General features: G+C 40.4%; 1 protein-coding gene across 1 annotated transcript in view; it reads right to left on the bottom strand.

Moving 5' to 3' along the window:
• SLC28A3 (solute carrier family 28 member 3) overlaps positions 1-24,429 on the bottom strand; it is a 44,230-nt gene extending 19,801 nt beyond the window's left edge. Inside the window, exons 1-7 of the mRNA XM_030005848.1 lie at positions 24,216-24,429; positions 11,144-11,226; positions 7,423-7,514; positions 5,815-6,004; positions 3,670-3,814; positions 1,906-2,019; positions 1,043-1,120 (exon numbers count right to left, since the gene is read on the bottom strand). Coding sequence (XP_029861708.1) covers positions 1,043-1,120; positions 1,906-2,019; positions 3,670-3,814; positions 5,815-6,004; positions 7,423-7,514; positions 11,144-11,226; positions 24,216-24,272 — 759 coding nt within the window. The 5' untranslated portion in view covers positions 24,273-24,429. The remainder of the gene's footprint in view (positions 1-1,042; positions 1,121-1,905; positions 2,020-3,669; positions 3,815-5,814; positions 6,005-7,422; positions 7,515-11,143; positions 11,227-24,215) is intronic.
• Positions 24,430-25,712: the final 1,283 nt, after the last annotated feature.

The following is a 25,712-nucleotide window of genomic DNA, read 5'->3' as shown; positions in this document are numbered from 1 at the left end:
GGACACTGGAAAGTGAAACAAAAGGTACAAAAATACTGCAATTAAAATATAGTTTATATTTCTTCATTAAATGCTTCATTTTTTTTCCCCTCTAAGATGTTCTGACTATTCTTATTAGCAGCATATTTTACATGTAGCATCTTCTTCCTTAAATAGTGAAAGAGCTAAGTGTGAAGAATATCCAGCTTGGAATACCACCTCCAGAAGAAAAAAAGATAAAAGGTGTGTAAGCCCACGGTCAGGTGTCTGAAATACCAGACAGAAGAATGATCTCTGAGAACGTCCTGATACATTTCTCATGGTTGGGGTTTTGGGGGTTTTTTTTGCTCTATATGTTCTTGATTCCAGCCTTAGCATGTATTATGGCATGGGCTATGTGTGTGAGCAAAACCAGACAGGATGCTGGTGCGTGTTAGAGAGCACAGAGCACATAAGCTGTATTCCAGCAGTTTCCTGACAAGGTCTCCTAAAGGAGAGCTGTGAAATCTCCCTTGGATCTTATTAATGTAATAATAATGTCATGTAATTCTTCCTGCTTATGCATGGGCAGCTTCTACCCCTTCTTCCTGGTTTAAGTGTATATCTAGGTTTTCCACTTCTACAGGGGCGATGTCTGTGAGGCAGTGGTCTGCACAGCAGTTTAGGATAGAACAGCATAGCACAGCATAGCACCTTTACTTGTGGAGAGGTGGGGAAGATAGGCTGGAGGTAATATTTCTTTCAGTGACCAGGTAGGAGCCTTTTAACCTATTCCTTGTAGAACCATATCCCAAAGTCCTATCTACTTGTATTATATGTTGTTATACTTAGACTAAATAAGTGTAACCTAACCCAGTGTACAGCAGTAAATGAAGGGCTTTATGTGGGGTTCCCAAATTTTCTGTTTGGAGTGTCACACAGTAAGGAATATTTTACTTCTTAGCTGATTTCTCTGGTCACTGCACTGATATCACAAGACATACAATGAATTTATTTCCCAGCCATACTGTTCCTTTTTCTGTTGTCTATCTGCCACGTACAGCATATATAAAACCTGACTTACCTTAAAAGCAAAGAAATGATTCATGTATTTCTCACCAAACACAAACTTAGCACCTGTGTCAGAGTACTCCAGAAAAGTCTAGGGACAGAAAGCAAAGAAAGATAGCCATAAGCTTCGGGTCCCTGCTAAAAACTACGCAAATATTGCTAGCTGTGTTGCAGAGATCTGGTGAGGTCCAAGGAGCTTGTGCTCTGCTCTGTATGGGTCCAGGCTTCACTGACTGTGTCTGGCTGAACTGAGGGTCTCTGCTCTGCTCTGCCGAGAATGCAGGCTGCTTCAGAGTACGTAGATAAACAGCAAGGACATAGGGCACATTTTCATGCAGTATCCAACACAATAAAGGCCATAAGCTATACTAAAAGAAGAATTTCTTTTTTAATCCTGATAGAGTGGTGCATTTCTACACTCCCTCTCATGCAAATAACTGCAGTAAACGATACAGTTTAAAATGGAAATTTAATGGAAGTAATGAGTTTTGAAAGGAGTAACCAAAAGCTAGCCTAAAAAAATTAATTTTTTAATTCTGATACAGTGGTACATATTTATACTCATGATGCCAACATATGCAATTAATGATACAGTTTAAAATGGAAATGTAAGTTACAATTTCAGGCCCAGGATGGTAAAGCCATTAAGAAACAGGGTCACTCTGGCCATTACTCATCAACCTGTCCCACATGGTCTTGTGGGACTAGACAAAAAAGAAATTAATTCAGGTAGTCAATTACCTTTCTAAGAACTCGTTTTTTCCCAAGACGGGAAAACATCCAGGGGCAAACGGACCCTTGAACTGTCTAGCTGTTATGTAAGAGTCTCAAGACAGAAATTTATACAAAAAATAATTTTTTTGCCCAGTAGCTTACCTGTATCTGAATGCCTAGCCAGTTAAATACAGCAAACCCCACTTTGGTCCTCAGAATAAGAAGCCCAAGAATAAACTGCATTCCTATTCCTGAAAATACTGGTCTCCAAGCAACCTAGATGGACAGAAAAATAAAGAAACCACTTGTTATTTAAATAAATAATAATTTACTTTAGATGTTTGTTAAAATAATGTAAGGGTACTGTCTGACTATACGGCAGGATAGGAGCAGCTGCCAAAACAGGTTGTGCAGGACTTGGAGCTTGCATCACCTCTCCTAATTTGAGAGCTCTGTGGATGTGGATGTCTCCATCTGAGCTAGCTGCTGAAAGCCTGGCTAGGTAAGTGTGGACATGCCCATTTCACCATCACAGACTGCAAGTAACCAAGTAGTAGGAAAAGGAGAGATAATTCTCCCTGTTCTACAGTTTATAAATGAAATAGACATAAATGAGGGCTGCAGACATTCTTCTTTTTTTTGTTTGTTTTTAAACTGAAATGGAAACATTAAAAAAAAAGTAATTCAGCATGCAGATTCTTCACGTATCTGGACTGAGAATAAGGAGGTTTTGCTACAGGGTTTTTTTGTGTGCTTTGGTAATTTCAATTTTGTTTCTGTTCCCCAGCTTTAAAGAGATTTGATACTTGAGAACCACTCATAGTTAGATACTGCAATTCATATGACATAAAGGCAGTGTTACGAAAAAAGGTGGCTGTCTGTGACCGGTCCCTCTTCACTACACTGCAGATTTCTCTTCTGCTGCCTCAGAAAACATCTTTGTTTTGTGAAAATTGAATCTGATTATTTATAAGGCAAAGAGCTGAGATGGCACTCTCTAATTTATTCAGATGATATTTGAATAACACAAGCCAATTAGGTGTAATGAGGACCCATGGGAGAGCACAGGAGCACCTGAGTTTTCACCTCAGTTGGAGACAACAGCAGTTGTAAAGGATGGGGAATGGCAGGTCCATTAGTCCCTGCTGGGGGGATTTTTTCTGTTAAGAAGGTCTCAGCACTGATGCAGGAGTGTTGAAAAAATGTTGGTGAAACTTGGTGACCTGGACAATGGATTAATACATGACTGATGAAAGCATGCACTGTGCACTAGCTATTGCACTCAGGGGTAAAAGCTGAGGTGGGAGTTGTAGAGGCTGAAGTAACCCCTTTGTAATATCACAGCAGTACAGACTGGACATCTTATTAAATTAAAATAAATGGCATTGACAAGTCTATGGGAGTGGGTTAGTAAAAAGCAAGGACCTCGGCTTGGACTCAGCTGCTGCATGTGCAGTGGGAATCAAACTTGTGAGGGATTAAGAGCTACACGAGGGAAGCACATGTCCAGTTCCATGCGATTTGTGCTGATGTGATTACAGTGTCCTCAAATAAGTGCCAGTGATGTCCTGACAACTGCAGAGAGTTTCCTGTGGGTGGGAAGCATGGAGCAGGCCTGCCTCAGCTTGCACCGATGCTCCAGGAGCAAAAGTATCCCAATCTGCATAAGGGCTGGAGCAAAGGATGGGCAGTGGCCTCCCAAAATACTAAGAGATTCTGGTACAGCCTGACACATGCTCCCCAAGATGTCAGAGCAAAATGACTTTCATCAGAAATTAAATACATCACTGGGTTTTGGCAAGCTTAAATTTTGATGTTCATGTGTTTTCTGTTACTCTTACTGAACTTGGTGCTAGGGTAGGGTAATAGCTTTTGAGACATTGAACAAAAAAACCCCAAAAGGTCCAATATGGACTAAATACTCACTCTGCTTGGATATTTGGAAAAGATAAACATCAAGAGAACATACAGCACAAGCCCACCAAAGGAGATCAGCTGGCGGGATCCCTGTTTTGCTGTGTCAAAGACGAGCCAGCAGATGATAGCTATAATAAAACCTGCACACAACACCCTAGGAAAAAAAAAGGTGTCAGGCATGACATCCTGAAGAAGACCAGATATTCCTTCCCCTTCCCCTCCCCACAACATCTACATCTCTGTGAATAAACTCTCTGAGCAATGTATTAAGCTGAAACGTGTAGCTCTACACAAGCAGGAACCTGTCTTTGCTGATGCAACTCTGACAATAACATCCCTTGGTGGCATCCAGAAGAAAAGTCTTCCAACTATGTCCCCAAAGTCAGAACTTGGGGAAACCCAGTAAAGCATGAGTGACTCTTGTCTGGGTGTAATTTCTATTAAATGAAGCGTGAGAAGATACCCTCCTTTCTCACTCCACCCTCCTTTTCCTTTCCTGTCTTCTTCATTGAATCTTTTCTTAGCTCTGGGCAAGACAGGCTGTGTTTTTTATGAATTGCACTGTGCTGTTTAAGTGGTGGGCCTATGAAACACATACTACTGAGGAGCACGTAACAAACTATTTACTTCTTTGTAACCTGCTATAGTCTGCTTAGAAAAAGAACTTTTAATCATAGCAATTTTCGCTATCTCAGAAACAATTTAAAAAGCCATGTGTACATCTGTGTTCAGTGTTTCTATGGTGCCCAGTATCACAGAACTGTGTTCAGCTTGCATATTGAAGGTAACTATCACAACAACAGCCTGAGAGGCAAGGAAATACATCATCGTGTTTACAGTAGGGAAAACTAAACATAGACACAGTTCTTTAATGTTACTTGTGTCTAAAAGTTGTTTAGCTTCCACTGATTTTACTGGTACGTAGATATCTAAATTCCATTTTTAGACCTGGATTAAATATATTGCAGGCCAAGTCCACGAAATGGCTTGGCCATTGCAATGTTGAATAACACTTTCTACACCTGAGAGATTTTCTGTCTCTTGGAGGAACCTGTGACCTACAGTGAAGCACTTAATCCATGATATGTACAATTTAAGGATTGCAGCCCAGGTAATACAGCAGTTATTGCCCCTGTCTTGTTCCATCCCATCTGCTCATCAGGCCTCTCCTGTTCTGTTTGCTCCTTTCCCTAAAGAGGCTGCCAAATCATCTAATGGAGGTGCCTGTGTGTGACTGCTTTCTAATGTAGCTCCTGAGCAGACGGATCACAATCTTTATAGCATCTTTGTTAGAAATTCCTGGTCCTGTGGCAAAATAATTTCAAAATCTTGAGAATAAGTTGGGACATCTTCCAGAACCCAGAACGACTCCTCCTTAGAGTTCTTTCTCTCTCAGATAGAAGGTGGCCTAGCTGAGATAGAAGGCATGTCCCAATTTCCTTTTCCTTTTTAATGAGATTTTAATTGGTCTTTTCTTTGGTCTGTGAGCCTCCTTTGGCTCGCCGTTTTCCCAGGAATAACTGAAATATTCCTGATAACTGCTCAGGAATACTTGAAATAAGTATCTACCAGGCCTAAGCATCTACCATTTATCTACCAGATGAACGTCTACCATCCCAAATAAGGTTGTATGATCTTACTATGACACTAAATGTGGCTGGCATGTTTTGATTCCTGAAGGTCAAGTAAGAATTGCTATGGAAATATGTGAAAAAGTAGTGTCTAGATAACACACTTCAGTCTTTAGCAGTTTGCATATGTTAGAGTTAAGGTTTTTACAAATCTCACAGCTCTCTGAACAAGTGACAGTGAGGCACTTCTGGCTTGCAGAATTAATGCAGAAGGCTACAACACATCTGAACTTCTGTGAACATGTTCTCTTGCAATCACAAACTTGTCCTATCTCAATTTGAGGAATTTTTTTACACTTTCTGTCAAGAGTTTTGATGCCTACCTATTGTATTGCAATCTTAAAGGTGTGCCTGACACCTAGAAACTGGAAAATGTTGAATTATTCTGTATGTCTTTGATATTATTGCAATTTGTACGATCCATCTCCCTGTGTTTATGGGGGTGTCAGCTGAAATAAAACCATAAGGATAAATTGACTAATGCTTTGTTCTTCTGCATAAATAGGAAGTAAGTAATATTTACCATTTCAGCCAAAAACACTGTTTCTCCAGGTATCTTTCTCCAGGGGAAAAGAATGCAGCAATTCTGTCTTCATACTTAGCTATTAAAAAATCCCAGCAGATGAAGAATATGGCTAGGACAGTGACGATAAAGAGTGGCAAGGCTCTCTGAAAATTCAAGCTGCAGGCTGCAATAACTACTGCCAAGTACGCTGTCACAGAAACAAGAATATACATGTCCGTTAGGTTGGTCTTTTTAAAAACAATCAAATCTTAAATTTAAAGGATGTGGTTAAAGTCAGGCCTGTGTTTATCTTTTAAGTGCTTTTCTGACTCTTGGCCTACATACTGAAAAAAATTTGCTTTCATAAGATAGTGTTGTTACTTACGATATGCGCATTGATATGAAAGGTGGCTTTCATCTTGTCAAAGCAGGTTATATGCTTTGGCCAAGCCAAGTTCATATCAAACATGTTAATCACTTGGGAAAATTACACTACAGAACTGCTTCACTAAAAACTGTGAATTAAGAACAATGGCTCTTGTTCCTTCTTTCACAGGAGGATGAATTTATGCAACAAAACTAGAAGAAACGCTTAGAAACATTTGTCAATTGCCTGATTTGATGGCCCTCTCAAGTAATTGGGAAGCTTAGAAGTATTTTATTTCATAAACTAGCTGTGGAATGATTTGCCATTTGGCAGGTTCATTGCTAATACATGCTGGCCAATGAAATACTCAGTTCTTTTAAATAATAATCTGATTTTGTGTCTGGCAAATAAGGAAGAAGATCTACTGATTTTTGTAAGGCAAGTTTTTTTTATAGAATTAATGTCTGAAACCCTAACATACCCTTAGAAGTCACTTGCTTTCTTGAGCCAGGATATGTCTGTACTATGACAAAGCAAGACAAGCTGATGCTAGGTGGGCAGGATATTCAGCATGGAAGTGGCCCTTTTGTAACAACTTTATGGTATGCTGATGGCTATCACACAGACATATTTTAGGTCTACATGTTCTCAGTGTTCAAGTAGGAGGATCTCAAAATGAAACTTGGTGAACTGGAATGAAACAAACCAATCTACTGGCTAATTAGGAAAGGGACAAAGCAGAATATCTGAATGACTTTGCAGTGCATGCTGACATAAAACACATTTCCTCTAGTAAACATTTGCTATGGATATCGAGTGATATGGGTCAGAACAGAAAACTTCCATTTCTAGCCTGCTGACTTAAGTTCAGTCCAAGTTGGTGCCTGAGTTTTTAATGTGATTTCACGGGTTTGGGCAAATTCCTAAAACTCTAATTTAACGGGCCTGTTAGAGGGGGCTGGTAATGGAGTAGACACAAAGACTGAATCACCTTTCTATCCCAAATGTAACTGCTAGTCAGAGTTGAAACATGCTAGAGGAGCAGTGTAGCAAGATCTGTGGATTTGTTAAGTTTGGGAATGAGTGGAGGTTTTGCAATCTGGAGCTTTCTCTGGGACTTAATTCACTTTTACCTCCTTTCAAATGCATTCTTTAAGACAGTCAAGAGTTTTTGTGTCAAATAGAAGACAGGTACAGTCTATAATCTCATATAGGTAAATAAATAAGGCTTCAGCAACCCTGGATGTCATATACTGTACCTGTTATTAAAATTCCATAGATCACATAGTAAATTCTGGTTTTATGTTTCTTGCAAAATTCACAGGCTTTATCATATTTCTTTTCTAAATGCCTAGGGAAAAACAAAACAAAACAAAACAAAACCCAGAACAAAAACTTAAGCTGTAGACAAAAAAGAAGAGCAATTTGCACAGGGAGATCAGGTTAAATTTATCAAAATTTCTCCACAGGAGTATGCTGCACTTGGTAAGGGTTAAATTTGGATCCCAAAGTGCCAGAGAAAATCGTGCTGACATCTGTAGCGCTTTTGTGGGGGGACTTCTTTGGTTTGATGTTGGACAAGTAAAAAAGAAAATCTGGCAGGTATCTAATAGGCCAATCTGCCAACTATCTAACAGGCTGAAGTTAGCAGGCTAGTTCTGCTAGCCTCTGAAGTACAGCTCTTCTGTGAGGAGGTCTGTTAACGGGGTTAGTGCAAACTGGGTAGGTAGTTAAAGATTCAGTGCCCATTACTAGACCCACAAAGATTGTTAATACAGGCAGCCCAGCATTTCTATGCGGAGCAGTACTTGTGAAGGACTAAGGTTGCATTTGTGTGTACAAAATAACCAATATCCATCTAAAACCTTATTACAGTGTGCATACATATTTCTGGATATTTGAAAATTTGGTTGTTAGTTACATTAACTTTTCATCTAAGACTCATCAGTTCATGGAAGCTAAAATTATTTGTTATATTGGAATGTCCTATTCTAGTATCTGTTCTTCCAGTTATTACATACTTCACTTTCCTTCCTTTCTCATCTCACTAAGTGTAACACAGAGTGATTTCATGAGGGAGGCTGAAATTTAGGGAAACAGCAGTTAAGGGATTTAATTCAACACAGATTTCCCATGTTAAGTATGCTGGTGATGAGGACATATTTCAGTTACAAAAGCTGTAGCTAAATAAACACCCTCGTATTGTGCAAGCTGAAAAAGAAATCATAGCTATAGCTCTGTCTCTCTAACGCGGTGCCTCACACCCTACAGTCTATAAAGGCAACATTATATTTAGAGATGCTAATTATCCAGACTGTACTTATTTGGAAACTGCATGCAGCTGGAGTCTGATGCACACCAAAACTCAGCATGAATACCCTTCTTTTCTGTGCTAAATTAAAAAATCGATTAATTGAAAAGAAATTGGAGAGAAACAAGGAATATTTACTTAATTCATATCAGCACTCAGAACAGCAGAGCAGGAACATACTCCTTCACCAGTACAAAGAGTAACAGGGTCTCTGAGAAATCTTGATTGCTTTTGATATTTCAGTTTTAGTTCTGGGAATTTCTGTTGCCTCATAAATCATAGCTCTTTTGTAAGAAGGAGAAATGAGAGACAGATGCATGAATAAGCCAGAGTTACTTTATAAAATTTACAGTTTGTCCATCAACCAAAAAAAGGAAAAAATGTTATCTACTACCTGTTACTGCTACTTATGAGTCCTTTGGGATTTAAAATTGTTATTTTAAGACTACAATTCCTTGTAATCTCTTCTTTGCTCTAACATCTCTCTCTCCCTTGTTATTTTATTAATTTAGGTGATTATCACTTTGGTATGAGGATATCTTAAATGTTTAGGCATATATGTCATGCACGCAGCTCTGTTCTGAAAGGTGGCAGAAAAAACATCTTTATGAAATCTGGTTATTTTACTAAGGAAACAGTATTTTCTACAAGCTGATCCTGTAGGCTTGAAGTGCAGCATGTTGCTGATGGATTTTACTTAACCAAAGATATTGAAAAAACAGGTATCACTTAAGCACGTTTAAAGGAGAACTTTAACGTGAAATACTTGTATATGCCAAAACTATTCTTGCTTGCATTTTGCAACTCAGAAATCCTTTTTCTGGTCTGCATGTATTCTATAAATGAGTGTTAACATCTTGCACGTGTAGTGAATCCTTGCTCATCAACCGACTGATCTTTCAAAGGGGTTGTGTCTCAAGCTACGGGCTATTCAGTGCTATCTGTTGAAAGAAATCGATGACACATTCAAAATGGAGGCAGGCTTTGTGAATGTCCCTTTTGAGCAGATACAAGGAAGACAATAGATCACATTAGTGCCTGCTTTTAGGAGCTAATTTACAAAAAAAAAAAACAAAACAACCACAAACTTGGTAGAGATATCATTGCCCTTGTCAGATGCTCAACATAAAAATAAACCTAGACAAAGTGCAAGACCGGAGAGCACAGAACCAGCCATAGCCTGAATGCAATCGGAATAGAACAAAGTGCTCTTCAGCTTCCAGCCTACTAGGAGCTTTCGCTGCCCGAGACAATGGCAGCTGCTGCTGCTGAAAGAACAAGGGGACCTCGGGAATAGTAAGCCCTGTGAATTAAATCTTATTTATCCCTCGGGTCTCCATGGGAGTACAAATAAACAAGAATGAATAAAAAACGTACAGGCTTCATCTCTGCCCCAACTCAACCCATCTCTGTGCAGAGATGCCTCTTGTTGAGTGAGTCCTGTGGGCCCAGGTTTGAAGGGGAGAGACGCCACTAACCTTGTACAGCCATTTCTGTACCAACACTTGCCTGTGCAATTAGCTTACTTCTGGGGAGACGCTGGATACCTGCCACTGGAGAGGCTTATCAAACTTGGCTGTTAGATCTATCAAATCTCACCTTTTGTTTTTGCTAATCGTTTTAAACAAGAAAGTGTTTCATGTTATGTACTGCTAAAGGAATGACAAATCTCCAAAGAACAGAGAGGAGAAACAAATTAATATTCAAGTGACTTCTAAACACTTTTGCTAGATCTTTGAAGTAGTATTTTAATGTGATGGCATCAGTAAACCTGATCATATTAAGAGTCTTTAAGTTCTGTATGTACAATGCAAAAGCATAATTAACATCTTCACAATTACTTCTGTATATAGTGTATCATTTGTACAAGCATGAGATCTTTTCCAATTTGAGTAAGACAAACTCCTATTTGAGATATCCAGTAAGTAAGTTGCTAGAATCTGCTGATAGAAAGACAGGTTCAAAGCTGAAATGGTGTGCTGTATAACAGAATGCAGTCATAGAAATCAGGGGAAAAGTACAGTATGATTTCTATGAAGGTGTATATAAAGATTCAATATGACAGAAAAACACTAAGACATTAAAACATAATTTTAAGTATTGTGTTGTAATTTTTTTAATGTCTTATACAGGGCTTGTAGTTTTCACCAAAAAACCTAATCCTCAAGTAAAATGTAGATGTGTGCTTTCACTGTCTGTTCACTTGGCACCAGTGCTAACGAAGTGTAAAAATTCTTCTCCATCAAAATGGCTTTTTTCATAGCTATTCTACTCTTCTTTTGCACTGGGGTAAATAGCTATGCAAACTGAAAGGCAATAGTGAATCTTTTAACTTCCTGAAAGAGATCACTGTTTAAGACCTCTCTTTAAAAGACCTCCTATGAAAATATTGGAAAAGTAGTTAATGTACAAAAAGAAAAAATATTGCTCCTTTAATTTGCAAGGCTTTAGAAGGATAGTTCCATGATCACATGTGCTAGCTGAAAGGTATAATAATTTTAAATACAATGTGTTTCTGCATTACACGAATTGCTAGGCAAACAAAGGTCTGTGTAGCATAGGGGTATGGCAGTGAAATCTAGAGCAGTTGCTCCAGAAGCAGAAACACTGGCAGCTTATTGCTTAGGTCAGGATGGAGTGGAAAAACTTACTCATCCAAAAGACATTACCCTTTCAAGCGTGGTTGCTCATCATCTGCTGAGTCACGTTTCTTTTCATGCAGATCACTCTCAATATTGATGTATTCATCCTCCTGGAAAACAGAGTGATGCCGAGGCTGTGAAAGGGGTGCATGCTTGTTAAGTAAGGTCTGAAAAAAGAGATCCCCACTGGCAGATGGCTGAAGCAGTCTCAAGACTTTCCCGTCTGCACTGAGTGCATGGCTCTGGCTTGCCTGTCTGCTATCAACGCTGTGATAAGTATCAGGCAAACCCTGTGGTTAGACAGTGGCTGTGAACATTTCCAAGCCATTCACATCATTTTGAAAGGGGAAATAAAGGGGAAAAAAAATACCAGTGTTACTCAGAGCTGAAGAGGGCCCGTACAGAGTACCACTGCATATACGACGAAAAGTGAGAGCTGCAGGTAGGAATGGTAGAGCTTGCCCAGCACCTCCTGTTGACCAACCCCTGTTTTGTGGCTTCCCTCTTTGCAGAGCTTTAAGATGGTGGAAATTTTATGTATGGGGAATGGTTAAATTGAGGGGGGCAGGGAAGCTTATTGTTTTAAAAATTTAACTAAGCCAATAAATTTATTCTTAAGAAAAGCTGCTGAGAAAAGGTAACAAGTAGCTCACTCCTTTAAAGTGAGCTAGCATCCATGCGCTTTGTAGCAAAAACTTGAAATTTGGCCAGGTCATGGAATCATGCAATCGTTTAGGTTGGAAAAGACCTTTAAGATCATCAGATCCAACCATTAACCTAACAGTGCCAAGTCCACCACTAAACCATGTCCCTAAGCACCACATCTACATGTCTTTTAAATACCCCCAGGGATGGTGACTCAACCACTTCCCTGGGCAGCCTGTTCCAATGCCTGACAACACTTTCAGTGAAGAAATTTTTCCTAATATCCAAATTAAACCTCCCCTGGCACAACTTGAGGCCATTTCCTCTTGTCATATCACTTGGTACTTGGCAGAAAAGACCAGTACCCATGTTACTACAACCCCCTTTCAGGTAGTTGTAGAGAGCTGTAAGGTCTCCCCTCAGCCTCCTTTTCTCCAGGCTAAACAACCCCAGTTCCCTCAGCCGCTCCTCATAAGACTGGTTCTCTAGACCCTTCACCAGCTTCGTTGCCCTTCTCTGGACACGCTCCAGCACCTCAATGTCTTTCCTGTGGTGAGGGGCCCAAAACTGAACACAGCACTCGAGGTGCGGCCTCACCAGTGCCGAGTACAGGGGAACATTCACCTCCCCGCTCCTGCTGGCCACACTATTTCTGATACAGGCCAGGATGCCACTGGCCTTCTTGGCCACCTGGGCACACTGCTGGCTCATACTCAGCCGGCTGTCAACCAGCACCCCCAGGTCTTTCTCTGCCGGGAAGCTTTCCAGCCACTCCTCCCCAAGCCTGTAGCGCTGCATGGGGTTGTTGTGACCCAAGTGCAGGACCCGGCACTTGGCCTTGTTGAAACTCATACAATTGGCATCGGCCCATCGATCCAGCCTGTCCAGGTCCCTCAAGCAGATCAACGCTCCCACCCAACTTGGTGTTGCCTGCAAACTTACTGAGGGTGCACTTGATCCCCTTGTCCAGGCCATTGATAAAGATATTAAACAGAACTGGCCCCAATATTGAGCCCTGGGGAACACCACTTGTGACCGGTCACCAACTGGATTTAACTCCATTCACCACAACTCTTTGGGCCCAGACATCCAGACAGTTTTTTACCCAGATAACACATTTTCATCAGGAACACACCTTTTTGCTACCTGAATCCACATAAGCCTGGCTGCATTAAAGGTTTTGAACAACCACAGTCTGACCTCCACCGTGTTCGAGGACTGTCCTTGAGGCGGCTGGGGGCAGCACAGCCCCCCCCCAAGCTGCTTGGCACACCCCCGGGGGCTGCCGTGCCCACCCCACCTTACTTGCCCTGGCCTGGTCCGGAGGGGCAGAGAGAAAGCTCCTGTCCCACGGGTACATACCTCCATGGTCATGGCGGGGCCCACGGAGGGGCCGGCGACCCAGGGCAGGCGCCTGTTGCGTTCAAAGGCAGCAGTGTAACTGCACATGGCCCTTGCGCCGCGCTCATGCCTCCTCATTTTAATGCCGTGCCAGGGCAGTGTGACCGGTTGCCTGCCCTTGGGTGTCCAGCCAGGGCCACAGTGAAGGCAGACAGTGTTTTCCCGAGCTGGTGGTCATGTCCTACCTTCTTGAGAAGAGCTGGCCCGCTGTGCCCCGCCACTTGGAGACGTGGCATTCTGCAGGTGAATTTACCTTTTCTTTTTGTGTCACTACTATTTATGCTAACCCCATTCGCCAAACTGCTGTGTGAAGCAAGGCCCAGCGCAGACCTCGCCCTGGCCCCTGACTTCTGTCTGGCTTTCCTGCTGCAGGCACGACCGAATGTCCCGGCAAGCCCTTGCTTGTTTCCTTCTGAGAGAACTGAACCAGCTCAAAGGCAAAATTAACACATGGCCAGTAATTAAAATGGTGCAGAAGAGTATGCATGCAGAAGCCACTATTCATTCCTCTAGGAGAAAGCTCAGCGCGACATGAACAGGAATGTCTCAGTCCTCTCGATTGCAGTTTTTGGAAGGGGGGGTAGGGGGTGGGAGTCATGTGGCTCTGTGGAGCTGCAATGTAACTTAAGGCCCCATTTTTGCAAAACTCAATTTTGTTCTCTCTTTGGTCTTGACTGTGAAATAAAGCAAACCTGAAAAATGCAGATGCTGCCGCCTACTAAGTTGCTATTACTTATGGTAACTGAGAGCACTCTTCTCAGCGGCTGTAGAACGTGGGCTTCTCACCTGAGGGACACTGAGTGCTGACAGTATTGAAATATCATTTATTCCTGGGCTTAAATTGGGGGTATACTGCATGCCAGTGCTTCTCACAGATTTTTGAACCTACGTTATAAATCAGGAGAGTCCAGCCCTCTGGGTTGAAAAGCCATACTTTCACATTTGCAGGCATCTGCGCTCCCTGTGGCACCATGCCCTCTCTCCTGGTCACAGCTTGAAGCCCATGTCCCACACCTCCTGCCTCTAACTCCCCCACCATCCCCAGTGCACCCCCTTCACATGCTTCTCAGGACAGACAGTGCTCCCCCGTTGCTTTCCCTCATGCCACAGCATCCTCCCTGGGCCAGGAGCTGGCCTGGATCACCCACAGCCTGGTCTCTGGCTCTTTGAATTTGTGAAATATACTGTTTGTCTTGAGAATAACCTATTTTTTTCTTTTGAATAGTTCAATATAAAAAGCATCAATCTCACATCACAGTGTGAGTCTACAATGTATTTAAATATGCCCTGAATATTATTATGTCGCTATTTTATTGTCACAAATGCTTTCCTACATCTACATTAAAAGGTGTTAAGAAAGTCTGAAATCAAAGATCACTTTGTGTCTAACTGTGCAGATACACAAGGAGAAGGGAGAATGGATCCAAACCCCTTTTATTCTTCTTTCATGGCCAAACACAATACCAGGTCTGGCTCTTGGGGAGTGTTGGCCCTTGCTGAGGCTAACCCAAGGGCTGCGTGGAGCGTGTGGACTTCTGTCAGCAGGGGCACAGCAAAGTCCATACTCTGCAAAGCCTCAGAACAAACTCTTCTGCCTCAGTCACAGTGTGCCTGAGAAAGTGTTGGTGTGGGTATACGTATCTCTACTACACTTGCATAAAGTAGTGGCTGAAGGCTTTCAGCTGAACCTTTTCAGTGGGAAATTGGTTTCTTTGATTAAAATCAAGCTTTCATTGACTGCCACTACTTCTCTCCATTTTCAACAGTTTCAATCAGTTCTGAAAGTCCTTTTATTCTTTTTTGTGTTGACGTTTTCCTTTTTGCTGGCTTTTTTGAAGAGGAAGGTATGGGCACTGACTACAACCTTCCTTTCCTAGGATCGCAGATCCCAGCCCAGTTCCCAGGAGTGCATATCAGAACAGTCCCAGCGATCCTGTAAATCACTGTAAATCTAGAATCACTTCAACTCTGAGAGCAGAGGCATTTCTTTGGCAACATGCCTTTACTGCCTCTGATCATATGCAAAAACCATTGGAAGACAGAAAAGAATATCCACAGCATCAGGAAGTCTCTATTTCTTATGTGCTGCTTCCAGTACCATCAACAAACTTGGCAAGTAGATATGATAACAACATGGGAAAGTACTAGTTTTTAATGGAACTTTTAGAGTAGCAGATTATTTATTTCTGGGGTATGGATGTGAAAATATTAATACATGACACTAGTAAAATACCTCTGTTGTTTTTTAACCTCACTCTCATGTCTTCACAGTGAGCTACTCACTATGTGGGCTTAAACAAATGTACAGTCAAAAGAAATCAAAATGGATGTGTTTATTATGAAGTCATCTGTATTGTATTCTCCTTTTTCTGGTCAGCTGTATGTCAGAGCTGTTGCCTCCAGTTTGTGTTTGTCTGAAATTTCCCCTATTCTGGATGAGTAGGTATTTAATAACGTACGCCCTGTCTGACTGAAAGATTATATCACTAAACCAAATGTTTCAAGTTTCTCTTCTTCCTTCTGTATTAACTCCTAGTCCATAGTATTCCCTCTGATCACCATTCCTGATGCCTCTTTTGTATCTTGTATGAAGCCATTATGACATTAGAAATAATTTTTCTGAATCCTACACGTCCTATTTTCTGTGTTTTTTTCTTAATGTATTTCTGAGAACAGAATTCACTTCCCTGTCAGTTTATGAATTTAAAAAAAAAATCAGGTTTTGTTAAAATATCTGTCTTGGATTAATATCACAGCCAATTACTGACATTGAATTTGAGGTTTATGAATTCACATAAGGTTATCTGAAAGAAAAAAAAAAAGAAAAAAACATACCTCATCAGTATGTACAGTTTTCTTAGCTGGTGAACTCTTGATTCTCTGTGAATTCTCTCTGAGACCTTTTGGTCTTAAAACATGCACACCTTCACTGTCGTTCTGGGACATGACAAGACCAGAAATTGTGTTGGTTCAAATGAAAAGCCGAAAGCTTTCTACTGTGCAGTAAGAACTGATTTATACTCTGATGCCTGTTCTTCCGTGTTTTACTTTGCCAGTACAGGGAGCCCGAAACTCAGTGTACAGAGCTCAGGTGTTCAAGTCCCTGCACTATTACACAAAGCTGCATCGGTCATGGATGGTGCTTGAATAATGTGATTCTGCTGTTTTCTTGACCCAAACTCACATGTGTTCCTGGGTGCTGCCCTTTGCCTCAGGACTGGTTCAACAAGTTTACAAAGATAGAGCCCTTCTCCCCACCAAGGGCAACGGCCTATTTGGGCCTTTCCCAGGTTGTTAGTATCTTTGCTGCAGTGCATATGCTCCTTACGCATATGCAGTAAATACATATTTTTTTTAAATACATATTTCTGTTGGTCTTGGAATAAAACAGAGTATCTTTAAAGAGAGCAGTTAACTTTACTACATTAATTCTCTGCGGTGTACCTTTTATCAGAGTGCACTGAGAGTTGAAGATAGACATAATGAGGTCCACTACTTCTACTTTTTTTGTTGTTGTTCTGAAGCTGAGTTTTCTTGTTTCTTAATGTTTTGAAGGGTACATTACTTCTTTTTAATGATCCTTGAAGGGCTGGTTCTTATTTTGGTTTCGTAAGAAAGCCACTTAAACAAAATGTCAGATAATTTATATCCGCAATTGATGTAAATGTTTTATATTTCAGTGGTTTCTTATGGCAGCAGTTACGGTATGGTCATTTCACTGTGTTATATTGCATGAAGTATCTCATTATTTACATGGTAATAAAACCAGGAAATTAGTATCTACATTTAGCTCTCTAAGAAAACAATAATTTCCAAATGAACAATACAAAATAAGCTTAATCATAGTAAATTATGATAAAGGCAGGAATAAGCAGTATTACCAGACATAAATTAAATTTTGCTTTTTAGCAGAAACATGACCCTAGAAGCAACCAGAACACTTTTACTTTCAGTAACATATTTGCCTTAAAGATACTCTGCTTCCAAACATGATAAAACATCCATTTCAGTAAAAGCATTTCTGTAACATTGTGTGTCTGGGGAAAGAGGAGGAAGTTGCAAGAAGCTGTTGATTCACCTGCTGTGGCCCTGATAAACCAGATGCCACTATATCAGTTCCCTTCCTTCTAAGAGAAGAGTATTTTTGCATTCCCTTAAGAGGGAGGTATTTATTTTTCAAAAAGCATCCCTGTTACTTGTTTGCCTTCTAACCATGCTGTCTTAGGAGTTTGCCATAGCTGCCCTGCAGTCGACAATGAAAGCCTCTACTGAACGCTCCATACATTGCAAAAAAAGAATTATCACAAGAAGCAGTGCTTAACTGTAGCACTGAGATATAATATATTAAAAATACTATACAGGACAGCATAGTGAAGTCAAAGTGGTACAGTTCTGTAACTGACCCCCCCCCCCCCCCCCCCCCCGGGGATAGTCTCTCTGAAGATTTCTATACTAGTTGCTGAGCAAGAAAAAGCAAAGATTTCTTAGGACTTTTGTCAGAAAACATGTGAAAAACAGGAAGCATATGAGTTGCTATTTAGAAGCAACAGAAGTATGGAGTAATTTGCATTAGAAGAAACCTCTAGAAGTCACTTTGTCCAACCCACTGCTCAACTGCAATAATTACATAAGAGTTGCATTTATAGAGTAATTAAAATATATGAATATATGAGTAATGTAACCGAAAACTAGTAAGAGCATCACATGATTGCTGGAACTCTAAATAGCCTGCACTGCAGAATGATAGATTTGTGTTATTTTCTGCAAGCATAAAAAGCACTCATTTCAAATGATCACACCACATTTCTGGCATATTCCAAATTCAGTAGAAACTGGTTAATTACTACTGATAACAAGTTTACTTCAGTTAGAGACTACTTCTCTTGACTAAAACAGTCTTTGAATGAGTGCCATGAAGCTGAGCAATTTTCTTATATTTCACAGCTCATTCTTCAAGTACAATCTCTTCATCCACCCCCTTATACAATTGTTTTATTTTGTTTGGTGAAAATGCATGTTATTTAACCCCACCCCTTGAAGAAAAAGAATTCTTCTAAATTTCTCATAAGAATAGCAATATTCAATTGACAAATAAAACTGTCTGTCTGCTGTTTGCTTAGAGTCTGAGTTTGCTGAAGGAACTCCTCACCAAAATGTTAATCTGTCTGTGCTTGTCAGGTGCTGTTGCAGATTGCTACCTAAGCACCCAGCACGGACTGAAAAGCTTCTACCTCATTTGCTCAGTATCATTTTCCACCTCCCTGGAAATGCCTGCAGAACAAAACATTGCAACAGAAAATGGGAGTTCAAGCCTTAGGACTATAGCTAGCACAGCCCTGTTGTGAACACAGGCCAGATCCTGCAATATGCCAAGTCACTTCTGAACCTCCTCAATCTGAGTGACATAAGGAAGCAGGAAGTTAAAACCAAATTAGAGAAACTTGGATGGGAAAATTCTCTTCCCTTTTGGCCACACTGGAAGGATTACAGAATTGATCCATTTGCTTCGAATGTTGACAATATGAAAAGCGTTACGCAGTTGCACTTCTGCTTTCACAGTCTGATGTACTTTTCCTGATTGGAATTTCCTGCTTGTAAAACATCAAATTAAACGTCAAGGGCATAGAGCTATCACATACTTGTAAGTGAAGTGCTCTTTCAATGTTTCTTTAGTTCTCTCTAGATGAGCAACTCATTTGCCCTGTCTTTTTGCATAACGACATTCTTTGACCTTCCCTTCTATCTCCTCCTTGCCTTTCGAGGGAGGGTTGGCTTTGCAAAGAGCTCATAACTTCTATTGGTTGTGCTTTTAACAACAGCACACACTTCAGAGTAGATGGTTTTCTGCGCCTGCCAGTTAATGAGGAAAACAGATTGGCTACCAGAGAGAGCATCCAGGCAGCTGCTTAAACTCTTTATGGTTTAAGGGTGGGTAGTTACATTAGCTTTGGAGATTAGAATCAGAGTACTTAAGGAACTCAGTGGAAAACAGATGCTTCAAAAGCAAATATTTTAAGTTACCATGTTGGATTTCATTGGATTTCGGATTGCATTCAGTCAGCTGAAATGAAGCCATCTGATTTACAGTTCAAAACTTTGTTATTCTTTTAATATTCAGTGTAACTGAAGACCATCCATCGAAGTTTTCCCCCATGTACCACCTTTTGCTAGCCAGAGTGTCATGATTCTGAAGGACTTAAAATGCATTTTAAATATTGAGGAAATTTTTTTCGATCAAAAATCACAGCATTCATAAATTCCTGTCAAATGATAAAATTCAGTGTACAGGGCAGGAGGGATGAATGTTCATTATCCATGTGTTAAATTACAGTAAATGAGCTGTAGAGACAGCAGATAAGAAACATATAATGCCAGATTTAAATTCAGCTTGCTATATCTTCATGAGGTGTTTTGAAATGGGTTGCAAATTAGGCTCACCCACCTCTGAGTACATTACTGTTTTCTTTAAAAGCTTAAGCTGTCAGTATTGAGTAGGATAGTTGGATAGTATCCTGAAATGCAGGATAAACAAGTTAAAATGATACACTGGCACAAGCTGGCCATAATAAAAGAAATAGGAAATCCGTTTGCTCTCAAAGCAAGTAAAATGTATGAGAGGCAGAAAGCAAAATCCAGAAAAACTGAAACAGGAAAAAAAGATCCGCACATTCCTGAGAAGATAACAAGGTGCATATGACCCCTGCAATGATGGCATTCAAAACATCTGTTGATGGCAAGCAGGAACACAATGAGAATAACAAAGACAAGAATCCTAAAAATGGTTTTCACAAGGAATATTTACTTAGCGTGAGAAGCAAAGACCCTAAAGGTATAACTAACTTTCACTGCTTCCTGTAAGAGACCAGGTAGTATGTCACAGTTAAATTTTTTTTTTTTTTTTTTAAAAGCACGGCTTTGGAAAGCAATTTTTGAGAATTTGGAAAAGGACTACATAATTTCCTGCCTGGATCTCATGGTGTTATGCAGTGCAATGTCTTCATAATTTAAAGGGAAATTACAACAATGATGCCCATGAAATGTAAATTCTTAATAGTGCCTATAGTCTTAATTAATCAACCTGACAAGAGTATCTAGGAAGTGTGGAGAATGGTGATAAACACAGAAATAAATGGCATTTTTTAGGATATGTTTTAAGCCTGTTTGAATGAAATGGAGTACAAAAGCTGCATATGTTATGGCAGTACCAATATCCTTATGCAGCATGAGTAAAAGGCAGAATTTTAAAGGGGATCCTTCCTCAAGTCAGCTTCTTAAGAGTATGGTGTGCTCTGCTACAGAAGCAGGTACCGACTGCTTAATGCATCATAACGCTGACAATAGGAGGCCAGTGAACAATAAATATTTATCAGCTGTTATCTTCCGTTTGCGTTGCATTTATTTTGTGTTTACCTCTGAGTTCCTTTTGAAAGTCAGGGAGTTTTTTCATCCCACATACCATTCCTTTTTATGAGCCAACTCTTATAATTCCTTGAGGAATAAGTGTGACTTGTTGTTTAATGTCATCATTAGCAGAGATCTGAATCATCAGAACTGATTAGGTAAAACCTTTGCCTCTTAAATAAGGGCTAAACACAAGCTAGGTAAATCCAATCTCAGTTTTAGGATTACTGTTAGTGTTGCAGGGTTTCTGAGCAGAAAATTCTGTGGGCAGCTATAGTGATGCGCAAGCTGGTGCCATCAGAGAGAAGTTAACTGAACCACATTGAATGCAAGAGACACAGTAGTATTTCTGTACATTATATATGACTGTAGATATAGATACAGAATGTATTACATTAGCGTGTAGACACTTAACATGAACAATCTTCTGAATCGTGATGAGACTATGAGGATAATGATTTAGGTTCCTTAAATTGCATGACATATTTAAGGGGAAAAAAAAAGTTAAAAACCTGAATGTCTGGGTATAAACAGTGTGGCAATCTGTTGATTCTAGCTATGAGGTAGCATCCAAAGCAGGTAAATTTAGCATGTAGGTCTTAGCAATTGCATTGGGGTTTTATTAACGTTATGTTGCACTGAAGAGTAGGAGCATGCTTGGGAAGACTGGCAGTGTGGCTAGAGCTATGCATACTCTTAAAACCAGTACAGGAAGATTACTCATTGTAATACACCCAAATGGCTGTTAGTAACTGAGATGTCCCTAACATTAAAGAGAGAGTTGTCTGTTTTCTGTTGTCTGTTTTTTTTTGAGACTGTTTTGAGCTGCTAATGACATTAAAAGTTGCTTCTGAGTCTCCCAGGTACTGGCATTATCAGAAGGCAGTAACACAGGACCTGCAGTTTTTGATGCTATGCCTATAAACAGTTCTAGTGGAATCTGCATAGTGTACAGAAGTAGCAGCTGATATTTTGCAGGATCATGCATTTTTTGAAATGTAATTGATGGTGTTAATAGAAGCCTACGCTACATGGATGCATGCATGCCCTCTCTGAAGTTAACATTGGTTAACTGGTTTCTGAGGGTCTGCTACAGTACAGTTGAAAAAGTTTTATGCTTCTGTGATGCAGTGAAAATCCTATCATAGTACAGAAGGATGTTTGTGTTTAAATATCAATAGCCAATGTGAAATTGAGAAGAGCTCAAACAGTTATCCCCCTTTGACCATTTGTACGACTAGTTGAAAGGCAGGTTACTCTGTATTACAACCCTTTGGTCCTGTTAAGAGTCTCTCCACAACAGAAGGCACAATGCCTCTCATTCTTGACATAATGAAGCTCTGATATGATCCTTCATCCATCATTTGTTAGCCTTGAGCTGCTTTGTATTACGTTAAGAGCTGTTCTCTTAACTTATTTGCTTTATAAAACAAACTACCTAACCTGAGTTTACTTTATCTGTGTCTTATTTTTTCTATCCCTTTGTGCATTAATCATTAAATGGCTCAGGTACATCTGAAGGTACCTATGGAGTGCAGTCCCACAGACACTTAAAATGGCTTAAATTAATCCCTTTCCAGAACCTTTATATTTTGTGGTTTAGAGAAGATACTCATTGCTTAGTACTAGAAGACATGGTATGTTGGAGGTAGAAAAGCGTTCATTCTTTGTGCAAGAAAAACTCAAATACAAGAAAGTAAGAAAAAATGATGAGATTGTTTTCTTCTCAGTGGCTTCTACTGTGAAGTGATTTATTTCTCTATATGCAGAAGTTTACCTATTTCCTTCTGTGCCTTATTTTCTCTAGGGAGTGACTTATATGTTGAGTCAGAGATAGACAGTGTAAATGTAAATTTGAACACCTTCTGGTGTTCCAGGACAAAAAAGTAACCAGAAAACCTGACTCAGGCCCCAGGTTTCATTGTTGGATAGTCTCCATGATTTTGGCATTTGAATTATTTAAATTCAAATAGAGGCTGTTGCAAACCTCTGCAATGGACAGGAAAGGAAGCACCTGGGTTCCCTGCACACTGACCAGGTGTACTTCCTGCATAAGGCAGAGGATTAACCTGAGTCACAGTACTGTGCTCCACAGAGACTGCTGAGGAGATTTTCAGCTCACGTCATTCAAGAGCATTCGGCACAGAGCTTCTGCAGCTAAGAACGGACTTCTTTCCTTCACAGACTTTGCAAGTCTGTAGGCACAGACTTTGGAAGCTGACTGCACTATCTTAGGCACATATTTTGTGTGAAAATGCAGCCAAGATGAAGCCCTCTTTTATCTCATTCACTTGAACTGAAGGAGACCCAAGTTCAAATTGCTCGTCTATCTGCTCTGAAGCACAGATGTGGTGGGGGTGCTCTGATTACCCAGGAGAATGCCCTAACCACTGGGCTATCGTGTTTTAAGAGTTATCTCTGCCTCCTCTTGAAACTGTCCCACTTAGCGTGAATTATTAACTAATGACTGGAGTAGGGACTTGACCCTAACTCCCTTACATTCCACAAATATTCCCTGACCGGCAGATTATCAAATCAATCTATTCCTTGTCTGTCTCTATAGCCCAATGAATAAATATACAGAGTGGTTGGATGTCACTGGCATTACATAATATTCCACATGCTTAGCATCTACAAAGACCTTTCTGTGTTATTTGAATAGTGTTGGCTGATACTCACGCCCACTTACGTGCTACCCTTCCTGCTTGCTGAGCTCAGGGGCAGTGTAAGGATCAGAGGCCGTGGAGGAAAGCAGGAGATACTTTGCTAACACACCACTCCTTACAGCCACTGTTTCTCCCCGACCTGTTCTATCTTCAGTAACAAGTACAGTGAAACAGCCTGGCCTGGCTGTGGGTTTGCAAATTGCTGTTTGTCCCTGCTCTAATTCAAATGAAAGCACAGGGATGCTGGGCACTGAGAACCAATAACTACCTGGTTAACAGTTTTTCTGGTGCTCCTGCTTTTGAAACCTGCATTTTTAAAATGGCTGTTGACATTACTTTATGCACGTAATACACAGAATCTTCTGGGTTGGCTACTTACCTCCTCTCTGTGCTCTTCTTGGGAGCAGAACAAGAAAATGGCACTTATGTTATGCTTGGAAAAAAGAAGAGCTATCCCAATGTGATTACATTATTGTTTTTCTCATTAATATACATTGCTTTGATAAGGTATTTGTCTGCTGCATAATGATGACCTCCTCTTCAACAGAACTGTTAATTACCTATCCTCAGGAAAAAGCATCAACCGACACAGCAGATAGGAGAGGTGGATGAGGTAGTTGTGAGATCCATCAGCCTATGAAATATTACTGAGTCAGGAGACTTTCGAAGATAGCAGTATACCAGGCAGCAGATGAAGGCAATAAGCAGAGCCTACTCCTGAATGTGTCGATTGTGCTCCAGCTTTTTATACAAAAGCCATGTACTTTGGCAGGATATCAGTGCAAACCATGTGGGGTGTTGTAAAACATCTGCAGGCAGAGAGCAGAAATTGCTTTCTCTTTGTACAGGGACTTAAGAATTTACAGTTGGACTCGATGATCTTAAAGCTGTTTTCCAACCTAAATGATTCTATGATTCTAAGTAAGCACGGTTTATCGTTTTTAAGTGCTTCCTCTTCCCCACAGAGCAAAGGAAACCACACTTACCTGGAAGGCCAAATTGTGCACTCCTAAGTGATCGCGGGTGGTCTCCTTCAGCTCCATGTGGCTAGCATGGGCAGGAGAGTTTTGGGTGGATGTTGAAAGCTACTTGCAGCACAGGGCAACAGCAGCAAGCACCTGGTTAATCCATCCACAGGGTCGGTGAGTATCACTTCAAATCTAGTTTGTTGTAGGCATTCTCAGGTTGCTCTTGCTCACTCATAGCTCCACCTTCTCACTCCCCTGGCACAGCCCCTTTTGGCCAGCGTGGGAAACTGCATTAAATGTTTCTTGAGACAAGAAGGGAGGATTCCTGCAAGCCCCAAGAGGCAGTCGTATCTCTGGGCCATCCCAAAGGCAAATGTGTGTACTTATATGACTTCTGGCTTTCCTCACTTGCTGGGGGGAAAATCTTCCCCACCCAGACCTTTGAGAGGTCAACACAGTTTTTGTCTTTTTTACAGCTATTCTCAAGTCACTGTTTCTGTGATGTTATTGTGGCTCTTAATTTCATAGTGGTTAAGGACTTCATCTTGCAAGAGAAAACAAAGGAAAAGGAACAAATCCCAAACCTCCAACAAATATCGGTTATGCATTTTCAGTGGACATGCCAAATCTTAGGGCATGGGGTCATTTGGTTATCTGTCCTCAGATTACTCACCTTTAAGTGAAGAGTTTTCTAATGCAGGATTTCATGCTTTCTATTTGCAGTAGGGCAAAGTTATACTCTTAGAACTATCAACTGAGTCTCTTACCCATGTTTTTGGTTGCCTATGGACTTTGTATTTACAGCTTGTTCTGTGTAAATTCACTGAAATTAGCAGCAGAATTACAGACACTAATGTCAAAGAAGATTTGAATGAATATAATTTTTGTCTTCAAGGACAACAAAAATGAGGGAGTGTTCTCTTTCTTCGAAATACAGCAACATATATTTATGTACACATTAGGTGCTTAAATTCCTAGCTTTCTACATGGGGATTGAAAATGTCATGAGTTTTGCCTCATCCTGTGAAAGAGCAAAAAACGATGTTCTGTTTTAGGAATAAAGACAGAATGGACTATCGTGAGTGAATATATTCTTGGAAATAAAGAACAGTTACATGAAAAATAAGATGGTGAATCTTTCTGAGGAATCTTCCAACTATGTTTATATTATAAATCATACAGTTGCAATATATGCTTCCTGAATCTCGTAACTATTGCTTAAAAAGGAGGACTAGTTGTTTTTTCTTTTTTTCAGTAACGAGCAGATGACTTTTAATGATGTATTCTGGTTTTCAGTGTTCAGAATCTTTTTTGATGACCCAGGTTTTGAAATCAGCATGTTTGTTCTATTTGTATTTGCCCTGTGAGTAGAGCAATTTCAGTGACTAATTGCTTCTCTCTGCACACTAGTCACCGGCAAAAATAGCTGCAAATATCTTTAACAAGTTTGAGGTAAGTGCCTGCTAATTACTGCATGCCTCAGCTGTTTCTCTCTTCCTTTCTTCCTTCTCTCCT

Source organism: Aquila chrysaetos, chromosome Z (assembly GCF_900496995.4).
Source record: "Aquila chrysaetos chrysaetos chromosome Z, bAquChr1.4, whole genome shotgun sequence".
Lineage (NCBI taxonomy): Eukaryota > Metazoa > Chordata > Aves > Accipitriformes > Accipitridae > Aquila > Aquila chrysaetos.
This window is presented reverse-complemented; position numbering and strand designations above follow the sequence as displayed.